This window comes from Myotis daubentonii, chromosome 18, assembly GCF_963259705.1.
Source record: "Myotis daubentonii chromosome 18, mMyoDau2.1, whole genome shotgun sequence".
NCBI lineage: Eukaryota > Metazoa > Chordata > Mammalia > Chiroptera > Vespertilionidae > Myotis > Myotis daubentonii.
The window spans coordinates 26,930,081-26,945,190 of record NC_081857.1 but is presented as its reverse complement, the minus strand read 5'-3'; the positions used below and the strand labels follow the sequence as shown (position 1 = coordinate 26,945,190).

General features: G+C 43.4%; 1 protein-coding gene across 1 annotated transcript in view; it reads left to right on the top strand.

The window, feature by feature from the left end:
- The window catches only part of MROH9 (maestro heat like repeat family member 9), a 58,584-nt gene that overhangs the window by 25,226 nt on the left and 18,248 nt on the right, over nucleotides 1–15,110 (top strand). The window contains exons 8-14 of the mRNA XM_059675048.1: nucleotides 3,813–3,948; nucleotides 7,372–7,496; nucleotides 8,335–8,484; nucleotides 9,217–9,371; nucleotides 10,207–10,372; nucleotides 13,633–13,775; nucleotides 14,746–14,883. Of these exons, the coding sequence (XP_059531031.1) occupies nucleotides 3,813–3,948; nucleotides 7,372–7,496; nucleotides 8,335–8,484; nucleotides 9,217–9,371; nucleotides 10,207–10,372; nucleotides 13,633–13,775; nucleotides 14,746–14,883 (1,013 nt within the window). The remainder of the gene's footprint in view (nucleotides 1–3,812; nucleotides 3,949–7,371; nucleotides 7,497–8,334; nucleotides 8,485–9,216; nucleotides 9,372–10,206; nucleotides 10,373–13,632; nucleotides 13,776–14,745; nucleotides 14,884–15,110) is intronic.

Here is a 15,110-nt window from a genome sequence, read left to right as displayed (position 1 = left end):
AGTGTGCTACCCGGCTCCCTGCTTCTGAAGCCTGCATTTCTGTCGTGTTCTTTCCCAAGACTTAGGTCTTGAGAGCACATGATGCCTGCTGGGCCTGACTGTACTGGTAAGCTGGGCTATCGGGGAAGGAGTCAATATCCTGCATGACTCCGTCAATCGGTAGGATTGCTCAAGCGACGGACGCAGGTGCCGCCTGCTTTACACCAACAGTCTCAGTCTCAATTCTCCCCTGTGAACTACAATCAGTGCTCTTTACAGACACTTCCATCCTTACTCTTCTTCTTATTTCACCTTTTCCATCATCTTTTTGAACCATTACTTATGTTAAATGTATACAAGTGGTTCTTGAGTACTTCCATTTAAACCTGCTGGAGATACAGCTGAAGTCTTCCTTTACTACCTTCTCCACCCCAGTTCCTTCTTAGCCGTGTCCGGTGATGTGCGTCCTGCCCAACAGCTTTCGGGAAGACCCACACGTGCCCACATGGGATATACTGCTTTGTTCCCTCGTGTTTCTTGACTAAAGTGACCTCATACTTACCTATGGTTCTGCAGTATTCTTTTTGCACAAACAATATGTCGCACAGATATTTTTCATAGATTTACTTCATTCTTTAACCACAGTACACATTCCATCAGTTTCATACATTGTAACTATTCTTTAGCTGATGGACCTTTCAACTGAATAGTTTGGTATGTTTCGGTGTGTGTGTTTTTTTTCTACTTCAAACGATACAAAAATGGTCATTTTTGTGCAAGCACATGAGTACTTATGAATAAATGCTTACACAGATAATACATCAAAAACTATGAGGAGATTAAAGTTAAGTGATGCACAAGTGTCCTCCAGTTAGCATTCCCTGAAAATCAGAGTGCCCCTTTCCTCGCACCTTCACAACGGAGAAGAATGGGTATCTCCTTCTTGTCAGCATTTACTGGGGCTTTCTATATTTTGCGTGTCACTGCCTGCCTTTTACACTATCTATGAGCATGTCTCACTCTTGTGGATACTCAGGCACTCTCGGTTGCAGTTGTAAAGGCCGCTGTCCCCCGCACACAGCCCACCCCTCAACTGTGAAAGAATAAATGCGTAAATTCACATGTGCCGCAGAAGGCTCCCGTGCATTGCTGAGATTTGTTTGAGAGCCAGGTGGGGATAACCTATGACTTTGTTCTGCAATGTTTGCTAAATACCACCAGGTGGAAGCAGACCAGTGTTTTCCAGGACATGGAAACAGCTCACAGTCCTGGAAGCATCAAACTTGACTAAGTTAACTTTCTCTTTAGATAATGTTTTCTGAGGATGGCTAAGTCAGTGAAATTAATGGGGGTGGGTAAATAAGTATATAAGACAATCAGAAACAGTATTAATACATTAAATATTTAAAATATTTTAATAAATGAATAAGTTCTCCACAGGCTTGAACTTTGTAGTTCTATGACACAAAGTCAATGAAGATTTGTTCTGCCCTTCTCTAACTAAATGTAACTGCCAATTCTATTCTCGGGAGTACGCACCTAACCCCTAATCATTCCATTTACTGAATAAAGACTTTTTTCTTCATAAATTACCCTAGCCTGTGTCTTCCAGAGTCTGAGGCTCCCATCCTATTGAACAATCCTGACCATCATTCATACTCAGAAATATTTTTAAGCGTTATTCCTCTTAATGATCCATGTGCCCATCAGGATAAGAAAAAAAACTGCTATAATCAAAGAACATTTGTCCCTTCAATTAAAATATTAAGGAGATGTGAGCTAAACATGTCATCTTATAGCATTAACAGATTTTTTTTTCCCCTCAGTTTGTTCCTTTGGCACATGAGCATTTTAAAAATGGAAGAAAGATCTCTAGTCAAAGCTAACAAATAGACACGTTTTTATCTCATACCCTATCTCCAGAGTTCTCACAAAATGACAGCAATGAAATTAGTTGAAGGTATAAATCCACAGCAACACAGAGAATGAGTGAAGGGTTTCCGATGGGCTAGCGATGTCAACAAATTTCTGGATGAGAGAGTAGAACGAAGAGGGTAGCTGGTAAAGCCTGTCAGGGAAGGCTGAGAGGCCGGAGCACAGGACCTTAGGGTGGGGGCTGAAAGGGAAGGCAGTCTGCCCTGTGGAACCACAGAGAGGCTGGAGCTGTGGAAGCCCAAGTAATGATGGTGGGTGGGAGGCAAAGGAAGGCTGAAAACATAAGCAGTAACTAACGGGATTCATTGAAAGTTTGTGCAGAAGAATCTACATTGCCTCTCCTTCCTGACGCACACACTCTATTCTACAGGGACATGAGGCCACTGGCAGGCAAAATCAGAGAATTTTTTTCTCAAAACAGCTGTCAATTCCCTGAAAAAATTATCTTGGTTCTGTTGTTTAGATCTACATGACCCCAGGCTCACTTCCTCATCATTCTAAAGTGAAGCCCACCGGTTGACAAGCCTCGTTCACATAGGAAACCCCACCAAGGAACATCGCATTTTTAAATATGACCAGACAACCAAGACCCATGAGAAAACCCTTCAAATACAAAAGACAAACCACCATAAATAAAGGGGGGGGATGATAAAAAAATAGGTAATCAAGATAGAGATGAGAATTTAGTCTCAAAAAGAGTAGCTAAGACATTTATAGGACTCCTAAAATAGGCAGATTCCGAAGGCATCCACAGAAGCGAGAGTTTCTCTTCCCTTCCTTTGCTGAGATCATCATTCTTAGTGTCCTAATTCAGTTATGCTCTCTCTGGGTTCATGGCCCGGGTCACTTGACATTCTTCTTCAGAATTACTGTGTGTGTGTGTGTGTGTGTGTGTGTGTGTGTGTGTGTGTGTGAGAGAGAGAGAGAGAGAGAGAGAGAGAGAGAGAGGTGTGGGTGGGTCAAGCAACATGAGAGCATGAGAGACAAGGATAAGGGAGCATGAGAGAAGTAGAAAGGAGAAACAGGCTCGGGATCCCCCTAGTGGGCTGACTTGAACTCTACTTTTACCGCCAAGAGTTGCTGGAATCATCAACGCATTTACCTAGGAAAAGTAATCAATTGTCTTGGACACAAGAAGATTCTGCAGGCCCACTAGCTTATCAAACATTGATACTTATATTTTCACAAAAACAAAATGTTTCTTCCACCTCTCCTCTCTTCTGTCTCTACTGCCTTCTTTTATGCATTTGGCCAAGCCAAACGAATTTGTTGAGATAAAAATCTAAGTATTTAAGCATCCCGTGTCAGAGAAGTTGTGGGGAAAAATACATAAATGTTGTGGTTGTAGGTTTGACATCGGAAGTAAATGCTCTGAATTTTTAAAAATTAATTTCCCTGGGAAGAATCAGAGCCATTCCAGAAGGAAGTCATATTTCTCCAGTGGCCAAAGGAGCCATCTGAAGGTTTTCATACATGAGGAAGGGAAGCATGATCTACATGTTTCAATCAATCCCTGTACCTCCCCTCAAGTATCCTGGGAATTGGCTATCTGCAAATGGCTACCTGATTTATGAAATACAAACTAATAAGTCCCTCAATGAGTGAGTCACTGTTATCTCTGAGCACTTTGCTACAAACTTTCTTTTTTGTCATCCATGCTACCCGCCCCCGCTCCCCCTTAATCTCCATAATAACTGTTATGAGGTAGAATTTGTTACCTGCATTTCATAGAGGAGGAAGCTGAGGCTCAGTAACAGAGCCAAGATTGGAACACAGATTCTGTGAACTCTGAAGCTCATCCTCTCATTCTAGTCTGACATAGACATTAGAGGTTAAGGTACAGACATTTAATGTTGACACTGCACAGCAATACATTTTTTTTCTTTGCTTTCCACTAGGGAAGTGTGGACGCTCCATGCCTGGGGGACCTGGCAGCAGAACTGTCTCTTCTATGTTCCCACACGGACGGGTCCATCACACAGCAAGCATCCTTTGGAATATATCACCTCCTCTGCATTGCAAGCTGTGAGAATGGTAAGAAAGCGTCACCACCTTTTCTAAGGGCCACTAAGAACAGAACAAACCCAATAAAAATTGAAAGCAGAAAAACAATAAGAGAACAGTGATGAAGCCAAAAGCAGATTCGTTGAGAACATGAGGGGGGGGGGTGGAGATTAAAAGACAGAAATTACCAATATCAGTAATGAAAGAGGTAATGTCACTAGAAATTTTATGGGTATTAAAAGAATAATAAGGGATACCATGAACAACTTTATGTCAGTAAATTTGACAACTTAGACACAGTCATTGAAAACACAAATTACCAAAGCTCACTCAAGAAGACATTAATAACCTGAAAACTCTATATCTATCAAAGAAAATGAATTTATATTTAAAAGTCTTCTTACCAAGAAAACTCCAGCTAACATTCAAAGAAGATATTATACCAATTCTATAGAAATGCAATTCTATACAAATGCAGAAATGTGAGGATGAGAGAATACAGCCTCATTCTATGAGGCTGGCATTGTTCTGATATCAAAACCACATAAAAACATTACAAGAAAAGTAAAAACAAAAAACTACAGATCAATATCTCTCTAGAACACAGATGCAATTTTTTACAAGTTTAGCAAATCAAATACTACAATACATAAAAAGAATAATATAGCATGACCATATAGAATTTACCCCAGAAATGAAATATAAATTTAACATTTGAAAATCAATCAATGTAACATACTATATTAACAGATGAAAAAGATAACTATATGGTTATCTCAATAGATACAGAAGAAACATTTGGCAAAATTCAACATCCACTTCTGAATTTAAAAAATAATAACAATAAACTCTCAGAAAACTAGGAATAAAAAGAGAGCTTCCTCTACCAGTTAAAGTACACCTATGAAAAACCTATAGCTAATATCATACTTAGTCGCGAAATACCAAGTGATTTTCCCAAAAGATCAAGAAAAAGACAAAAATGTGTACTGTCATTACTTCCATCTAGCATTGCACTAAGTAGATCCAGAAATGGACTCACATATACGTGGTCAAATAAATTTTGACCAAGCTTCAAAGGCAATTCAATGGCTAACGGATACATTTCAATAAATGGTGTCTTAAAAAAATTGGTTATTGCCCTAACCAGTTTGGCTCAGTGGATAGAGTGTTGGCCTGTGGACTGAAGGGTTCCAGATTCGATTCCAGTCAAGGGCATGTACCTTGGTTGCGGGCACATCCCCAGTAGGGGGGTGTGCAGGAGGCAGCTGATCGATGTTTCTCTCTCATCGATGTTTCTGGCTCTCTATCCCTCTCCCTTCCTCTCTGTGGGAAATCAATTAAATATATTATTTAAAAACTGGTTATTTCATATAGTGATGAAGGGAGACTAGACTTGAGGTGGAATAAACACACAATGCAATATACAGGTGATGTATTATAGAACTGTATACTTGAAATACATAATGTTATAACCAATGTCACCTTATTAACTTTAAAAATTGGTTATTTGTAGGCAAAAAAACAAACTTTGATCTATATCTCATACATGTTCAAAAGCTAATTCATAATGGATCATAGGACTAAATGTAAACCCATGAAACTAGAAGAAACCTTTGTACCTTGGATTAGGCAAAGATTTCCCAAATACAGCACCAAAAGCATGACTTGTAAATGAAAATAAAATAATTTGTATTTCTGCCTTTGAAAGACACTGTTAAGCCCTATCAGGTTTGGCTCAGTGGATAGAGCAGTGGCCTGCAGACTGAAGGGTCCTGGGTTCGATTCTCGTCAAGGGCAAGTACCTCAGCTGCAGGCTCCTCTCCAGAGTGGGCTCTGGTCCGGGCTTGTGCAGGAGGCAACCAATCGAAGTGTTTCTTTCACATTGATATTTCTCTCTGTCTTTCCCTGTCTCTTTCACTCTCCCAAAAAATCAATGGGAAAATATCCTCAGGTGAGGATTAAAAATAATAATTATTATTAAAAAAAAAAAAAAGACACTGTTAATAGGTAAGCCACAGACTGGGAGAAAATATTTTCAAAGTACATATGATAAAAGACCTGTACCAATAATTTTAAAAGAATACTCAAAACCCAATAAGAAAACAGGCAGCCAAATTTAAAAAAATAGTAGTTGATTTGAATAGTCATTTCACAGATAGCACAGATAACAAGGAGGCACATAAAACCATGTTCAATAGAGGAAATGTGAAATGATACAACTTTGGGAAATCATTTGGCAGTATCTCAAAATGTTAAACACATTTCTTCTGTATGATCCAGTCATTCCACAATTTACCTAAGAGAAATGAAAACAAATCCTATATAATAAAAGGCTAATATGCAAATTGTCCCCTTGACCAGGAGTTCAACCAGGGGGTGGGGCTGGCCCACCAACTGCCCATGGCCCCTCGCCCTGGCCAGCCCCGGCCCTGATTGGCCCCCCTACCCCTATGGGGAGTAGGGGCAATTCCCGTGTCCCCTCCTCCCACTGGCCTGGCCTAATTGGCCCCCATTGGGGCAGACCAACTGGACCCCACCCATGCACGAATTCATGCACAGGGCCTCTAGTATGCATATAAAGACTTCCACGTGAATGTGGACAGCACTTTTATTTGTAATAGCCAAAAGCTAAACACAACCCAAATGTCCATCAATCAGCAGGTGAGTAGATAAACAGATGATAGTATTTATATACAATGGAATAGCATGGATGAATCACAAATAACTGTGCCGAATGAAAGATGCCAAACAATAAAAGAGTACGCGCTAGATGAGTCCACTTACATAAAATTAGAATAGGAAGTAGATCAGCAGTTGCCTTTGGATCAGGGGGTGGGTCCAGGAAGCAGGTGTAAGGGGTTACAAAAGGGCACGAGGGAACTTTTGGAGGCAATGACTATGACCTGTTTTGCTTTACTGTGGTAATGTTTTCATGAATATACACATACATAAAAACTTACCAAATTGTAGACTTTAAATATTTTGTATGTCAACTATATCTCTATAAATCTGTTGACAAATGAAATCATTTAAAAACTCACCTGCAATGGAATTAAAGACACCTGAGGCTTTGGTTGAGCGCTCTGACTTTCCTGCAACACAGTCCCCCAGCCCTGGCAGAATGTGTCCAAGTCTGCTCTTCCACCAACAGATTCCCCAGTAGCTTTTCAAGTGCCCCAAACAATGCATCTGATGTCTAAATGTATGGTCATCTGGTCAACCTATTAACATGATCTATGCTCTTCATTCACATTTTACAGAAGCCTCTCTTAAATACTTTATGAATTCTGGGTCTGTGCAGTCATAATAGTTTATGTGACTAGGTCAATAGTCAGAAAACCAGAGCTCCAGAATTAGGCAAAAAGAGGAAATTGGAAAGTGCAAGATTGTAGAAGGAACCAGTGATCAAATAAAATTTTTTTAAAAGCTTAAGCTCTTTCTTTAACACAGTGAATATTGCAGAAGGCAAAGTTACAAAGTGTGATAAGACTGGAAGTTACAGTTGGCTGCCTTCGCTCTTGGATACGGAATACCTCCCTGACATCTTGCGAGGAGACAAAACTAAAATTGCGCAGGTAACTTAGCCCCTGCCTCATCGTATGGCTTTTGTTTTATGTGTATATTTTGTGTGACAACTTATTTTTGCAAAAGTTATATTTTAATATTTTTTCCACTTTATATATATGGAATACACACACACACACACACACACACACACACACCCCACACCACAAAAGGAGAAAATGTGGTTTATCTTTCTTAACTGAGAAATGTATAATCATGTAATTTTGTTCACATTTCATGGTCCATGGATATTCCTGTAACTTTAAAAGGGGATTGTTTGAATTGTGTTTTTTGTACCTCAGTTACAGACATATGGGCTTTTTTTACTCTTCTTGCTCCTTGATCCTTCTCTGGGGAAGAGAAAAGTTCTACACCTTTTCCTACCCCACCCTCTTCTGAATCTCCTACTAATTATGCTTGCTTCTGATCTGAGCAAAATCATTTCCAAAGCTGAAGAGCTTCACAATGATTTCTAATATGTGAGTAGCTGAGTTGGGGTAAAATCAATATTTTACATTTCCTTTTAATTGGAATGCCATGGTTCCCCACTTCTCCCTGGCCTGCCCTCAGAGCTAACTTACCCAGATGAAAATGTTTTAATTGCTTTAAAAATCAAGGGGGAAAAATAAATATAATTTAGCTTGAATTACAGTCATCTTAATACCAACACCGTTGTAAATTATAATTTTTAACGTTTTGTAATGGAGGAAGAGGCCCACAACAGCAAAAGTGCCTAGAGCCCACGAAAGTCATGTGGCCCGCCCTAGCCCTGGAGCTTCCCCGTGATGTCTGAGGTTACACTGATGTAGGAAAGGCCTGAGGTCATGGCTCTCTCTTTTTTTATTTCAGAGTATAGGACACACCTTAGTGCCATCCTTGCTGACTGACTTTGTGTGGAATCTCTTTATGAGACTCAATTCGCCTAATCCTGTAATGGTAAAGGAGGCAGCCACCATGCTAAAACTGACTCTGGAATTCCACGCCAACAAGGTCACCATGGTAAGATCCTTGACAACGAGCAGGGGAGCCCAGAGCTTGCCCTCTGAAATGCTCCTGCTGCCTTTGTTATATAGCTACTTCTTTGCATATATAGTCCTTGCCATTGCATCATTATGTCACTAATTAAACGAGGCTCTTTTTCTGAAACATTTCAAGTATACAGAAAGCTTAGAAAATAATGAACATTTCACCCACCAATCACACCAAATCATAATACTTTCCTGCATTTGCTTCAAATTTAAATAGAGCACATTAATAACAATAAAATAGTACAACTATCATTCAAATCACCATTAAGGAAAGTTTTCAAGGTCCCTCATTCTGCTGTAGGGCTGGCTACCTAATTTGTAGAGCCCGGTACGGAGATTTTTCTACTTTGTCAAAATAAATTTGAAGTATATGGTTCCATTGTTATTCTGGTCCACATTTTGACTTTCTTCTTAAAATATTTGAACTATATGTTTTCTACATTGAGCTTATATGTCTTATGTAATAAAGTCATCTATACTCCCAAAATAAACTTCTTTTTTAAAAAATATTTCCCCACTGTCAATAAATGCGCAGGTATGTTTATTCCTCATCCAAACACACGTTTTGCATTGTGTGGCCATGCACATAAACAGTACTTATTTGTGTGATAATTGCTGCCTTGGTTATTCTGAGAAGGAGCGAATTCTTCAGTCCAAGAAATGCCCAGGAGAGTCCTCTTGACCTGTGAAATGACTTTTCCAGGTGTCTAAGATTGTGAATACTATTTATGAGCAACTGTCTGGGAATTCTACTCACATTATGAAGCAAACTATGTTGAAGGTCATCACCTTATTGACGCGCACTTCGCCGAAGAAGGTCATCTTTCAGCTTATGGACTACCCAGTCCCAGCAGACAAGTAAGGCTCCTTCACCCCTTCCACAGGGTTTGCTCAACGTGTCCAGAGTCAGATCTATCTGGACATGTTCCAGGGGACCAGGCCCTCATATAGGAACTTAAACGCAAAGAGACTGCGCAATAGCATTCAGAACCCAGCATGGACTGACAAGATACCAAGAATTCCCCAGCACAGAGGTATGCAGAAGTTTTTAAAATGAGCAATGCAATAATAACGTTGAAGAGTGGCCAGGTATGTAGGGAAAGAGCTAGGGGCCTGGAGGTTTAGAAGCTTGGGTTCTAGTCACATCCATTTCACTAGTTAAATATGTGGCATTTGGCAAAACGGCACTTATATTTAATATTCTAATCTTTTAATTTATATAGTTATTTATTTAGTTTTTACCTAGTTTGTTTTTTCAGTTGGTGTGTTTATTTACATATTAATTTGCATTTCCATCCCAGTTTTTAAATATTCTATTATCCCTGGACAAACTAGTCACAAGGTGGGAGCAACAGTATTGGGGGCAGAAAGCTGATCAGCGCTTCACATTGAGCTTAACAGATATTTAAACAGGAAATGAACTTGCAGGCTTTGCATACTGTATTTTATTTATTTTATGTCGACAGTATTTTTATTACTGAAATTCTTCCTCTGTTTCCAAAGACAAGTGACTCCAGAGGATCATTCGGAAATGGGAAATTTAGCTTGTTCTGGATTGGTCTACAGTGTCTTTTTTGCTAAAAAAACAAAAACAAAAAAGTAAAACCAAGACCATTCTCCTGATTCATGTCCCAGCATTAAGTAGGAAATGAACCACTTACGATTCTCATTATACAGTGGGTTGTGTTGGCAGCACTTTGATACTGATGTGGCATGCAGCTGGGAACGAGTCCAGCGTGGCCCCCTACGTGCTGAAGACGATCTTGTTGATACTGAAAGGAAAGCCTGGGGAAATACAGGACAGCTCCTTGGAAAGAAGACGCTCCTCTCTGGATGCTACTAATATGATGCCCGTGGCGGTAAATAAGACGAGTGTTTCTTTTTCCTGGTGAAAATTCCCATCTACCCTCAGGTTCAGTCATACTTCCTTTCACAGTCCTGCTCTCATTCATTCATTCAACACGTATTTATTGAGTGCCTACTATGTGCTACTCTCTGTTCATGAAGCTTTATGCTCAGGTGAGACACACAAATAATGAACCAAAAAATGTGTCATGTGTCAGATGATAGGAAGATTAGAAGAGATACAAAGTGCTGTGGTGAAAGGGGGAGGGTCAGGGAGGGTTTAGGTAAGTTGTCCAGAGCAGGCTTCTCTGCTGAGGTGACATCTAATCAGAGACCTGAATGAGGTGAGGGAGTGATCTTTGTGGTATGTGGGCAACAGAGATGTAGACAGAGAATAGGGGGAAAGTTCTATAGTGATGGGAGCTCACCTGGTATATCACTGAAGGCATGGAGGACAAACAGAATTGAGCAAGGGTGACAGCGTGGAAGATGGTTTCAAAGAGGTAGCCACCAGCTGATCATACACACTTCTATAAGTATCTTAAGGAAGACCTAATCTCATTTGTGTCCATCATTATATATCTCCCAAGGACCAAAACCACCATTCCTGGGAATAAATTTGAATCTTACAGAGATATCCTATGTAATCCTAACATATAAAAACCCAGGGTCTGTAACATCCAAAATGACCAAAGCCTCGACCAACCAGAAGTCAGTGCTGGGTTGCCGTGGCGACCCAGCACTGACTGCCACAGCTGCGGGTGCTCTGATCCAGCACTGACTGCCAAGGGGCTGCGGATCAGGCCTGAAGAGAGGCCTAGAGAGAGAAGGAGGGTCTGATCCGTAGTCTCCGTGGCAGCTATTGATCAGCACTTGCCCCTCTCTTTCGCTCCAGGCCTGGCCAAGAGCCCTGCCTCTCTTTCTCTCAGGCCTCTGCTGGGGCTGCTGATCAGCCCCACCTCTCTGATCAGGCCCATTGATAGGCCTGGAGATGCTGACTGGCACAGAAACTGACCAATCAGAACCAAATCTGGGTAAAAAGTGTGAGGAGCCAATGGCTGCTTAGGAGGCGGAGCTTTTGATGCTGACTGGCATAGAAACCAACCAATCAGAACCTAATATGGGTGAACTGCGAAGGCAGAACCTAAGGAGGGGCTGAGGAGGGGTTTTAAGGGCAACAGCTGTTTGGTGTAAGGTGTAAGAAAACAGTTCAATTTTTTAATGACTGGTTTGGAAGTATAGTGCATATGGCTATCAGTCCAGATATAGGGATTATGTATTTTTGTCTGCCAAGAGCATCTCTTCCTGCTGAAAGAGTCTCCCCTCTCCCCCATTTAAGCAATTCTATCCTATATAACCTATCTATACTACTAAAAGGGTAACATGCTAATTAGACCAGGTTGACCGGCCATCTTCTGGACGTCCGACTTTCTTCCAGACAAAGCCATGGTGGTGGGGGCTGAGGCAGAGGCCATTAGGGGCAATCAGGCTGACAGGGGAGGGCTATTGGGGGCGAGATCAGGCCAACAGGGGAGGGCAGTTGGGAGCAAGATCAGGCCAGTAGGGAAGGGCCATTGGGGGCAAGATCAGGCCTGCAGGGGAGGGCAGTTGGGGGCAAGATCAGGCCTTCAGGGGAGGGCAGTTAGGGACGATCAGGCAGGCAGAGGCAGTTAGGGGTGATCGGGTCAGCAGGGGAGAGCAGTTGGGGGCGAGATCAGGCTGGCAGGGGAGGGCCATTGGTGGCAAGAGCAGGCCGGTAGGGGAGGGCAGTTGGAGGCAACCAGGCCAGCAGGGGAGGGCAGTTGGCGGTAAGATCAGGCAGGCAGAGGCAGTTGGGGACGAAATCAGGCCAGCAGGGGAGAGCAGTTGGGTGCAAGATCAGTCCGGCAGGGGAGGGTAGTTAGGGGCAATAAGGCAGGCAGGCAGGCAGAGGGGTTAGGGGGAATCAGGCCAGCAGGCAGAGGCAGTTAGGGGTGATCAGGCAGGCAGGCAGGTGAGCAGTTAGGAGCCAGCGGTCCCAGATTGAGAGAGGAATGTCTGACCGCTGGTTTGGGCTCAATCCCTGTGGTGATTGGATATCCCCCAAGTGGTCCCTGATTGGAGAGGGTGCAGGTTGCGCTGAGGGAACCCCCCAACCCCGTGCACGAATTTCATGCACCGGGCCACTAGTAAAAGCCTAATATGCTAAGTGTCCAGTCATCTAATCTTCCATTCAACCAATCAAGGCATAATATGCTAATGATATGCTCAGGCTGCTCAACCACTCGCTATGACATGCACTGACTACCAGGGGCAGAACTCCAAACGTAGCTTAGCTTGCCACTGGGGTCTGGCCAATCAGGACTGAGCGAGATAGGCCAGACATGCCCTGGAGCCCTCCTGCAGTCCCTCTCTGGCTGGCCAACCTCCCACATCCCTCCTCTATCCTGATCATGCACCGGTGGGGTCCCTCGGCATGGCCTGCACCCTCTCGCAATCTGGAACCCCTCAGGGGATGTCAGAGAGCTCGTTTTGGCCTGATCCTGCTCAACTCAGGAGCTGTCCCCTGGTGGTCAGTGTGCTCCCACAGGGTAAGGGCAGCTCAGCCAGAAGCTGGGCTCATGGCTGGCAAGTGCAGTGACAGTGGCAGGAGCCTCTCTTGCCTCCACGGCAGCGCTAAGGATATCTGACTGGCAGCTTAGGCCCACTCCCTATGGGAGCGGTTCTAAGCTTTCAGTCAGACATTCCCCAAGGACTCCTGGACTGCAAGAGGGCACAGGCCGGGCTGCCCCTTCCCCCCACCCACTGAGTGCATGAATTTCGTGCACTGGGCCTCTAGTAGAGAATAATGGAGTGTGCTCTACAAACGTGAGGTTGTGAGATGTGTTTCTCTGATGTGGTCGGTCAGTGGGCCAAACAATGTGTTAGTGACCTGGCCCACCTCCCTTACTATCTCATTACCCTGGATTGTTTAAGCACAGGGAGGACAGGTTATTGGTAGGACTAGTCTTCATAGCCACAGAGGAAGGGGCTCTTGGGATGTATGCCCTCCTTGGGGACCAGCTTGCTTCCGGCTGATCTGGTGGCAAGGTAGGGATTGCCCATAGTGCTTTGGAATGGTTGGTACAAAATGGATTCAGCAGCTGCTATTGGATGAAGGAACACATGCATGCTTCAGGCTTGCTTCAAGGAGGTGGGGATGGGGTTTGCCAAGTCCCTCCCCCTGTCCTCACTAAGGCTGACTGGGTTCAGAGGGAGATGGTGACATCCTTGACTCTGTCTCCTTCCCTTGCAGGCGTCCCAGGCCCTGTGCACACTGTTGCCCGTTGGCTCTTACAAGAAAGCAGTGGCCCAATTCTTCCCTCAGCTCTTGATGGCCCTCATGTTTCAACTCTGCTACAGCAGCAACACGCAAATGGATTCAGAGGACAACTTAATGTGAGCTGGCAGTGGTTACTTCAGATTGAATGAGAGCTTGCTTCCTGCTCTCAGTGTTTCTACCCACTCGGGTTCAAGTGGAGTCTTTACAATCCTGTGGGCAGTGCATTCATTTATTATGTTTTCTCTCCTCTAAAGGGTAAAATGCCTTCAGCAAAGTAACTCCCCTGAGTACCTAGAAGTTAGCCAGGACCTTTGCCGAGTGTGGGTGCAGTGTATAAAGAACCACTTCCACAGAACTTGGCTTATTCCTGCCACGATGGGAGGCCACCACGCAGAGAGAGCACAGGGAGCAGCCTGTTCCCACTCCACCCTGTACTCTCTGATAGGGCTCTCTCAGGGCCATCATACGTGTTAGATAATGTGCACAAGTGTCCTCTGTGGTGTGTGGGCTTGTGATAGCTGCCGCTCATGTCCATATTGGGTGAGGTTCAGCTCTTCCCTTTTACCCAAGAGAGTACAGTTAGCTCTGCTGCTTTCTGGGAAAATCTGGACGGACCCAACTGTCTGCTATTTGCCCTTATCTGGTATGGACTGTAGGCCAGGTGGAACTCCAAAATCACGGACAGTCAGTCCCATTCAGATATTTAATTTACTCTGTCTTTCAAGCAAACATATCAGGTACATGAGCATAGGTGCTACTTATGTAAAGCATCCAAGGAATAAAATCAACAGACACCTTGAGCAAGGTATCACATCACTGAACGTCTTTTGCTAATAAGCTGTTAAAAAGTGAATAAACAAATAAGCAATCCCAGGTTGTACATGCTACAACTTTAGCAGAAACCCATACCGCATGTACAAGTTCATCAGGAGAGAGAAATAGCATTTATCAGTCTCCTTCCTTTCAAATACTCCCTTTCCCGAAACCAGGATCCTGCCCAGGATGCAATGAAAAGGCAGGTCCCATGTACTTGGCTATGGGAAAGCCACGGTCAGTTGATGATTTTGCTCTCCTCTGGGGCCCTAGCTATGCCCGGGACGCCCTGAGAGTGCTGCTGAATTGCTCCGGCTTGCAGCAGGTGGACCTTTCTCTGAAGAGAAAGAATTTCTGGAAACAGGCCTCCCAGGTTCTATTTCACCTCCACGGGACCTACCTCGTTGCCAAGTAAGAACAGGCTCTATTGGGGCAGGGCTCTGGGTCTCTGTCCCACCTTCTCTGTCCTCCTTCAGTGAAGCCACGTGGGAACTTAATCAATACCCACTCCAACTTCCAAATCGCTCCTAATGAGTTGAATTGCCATGTGGTTCCTACTTCTTCACTATCTGGAGGGGCTTATACTTTGGAATAGTTTTCCCTTTCCTGCCCTTGTCCCTAGTGATACAGATTCCTAA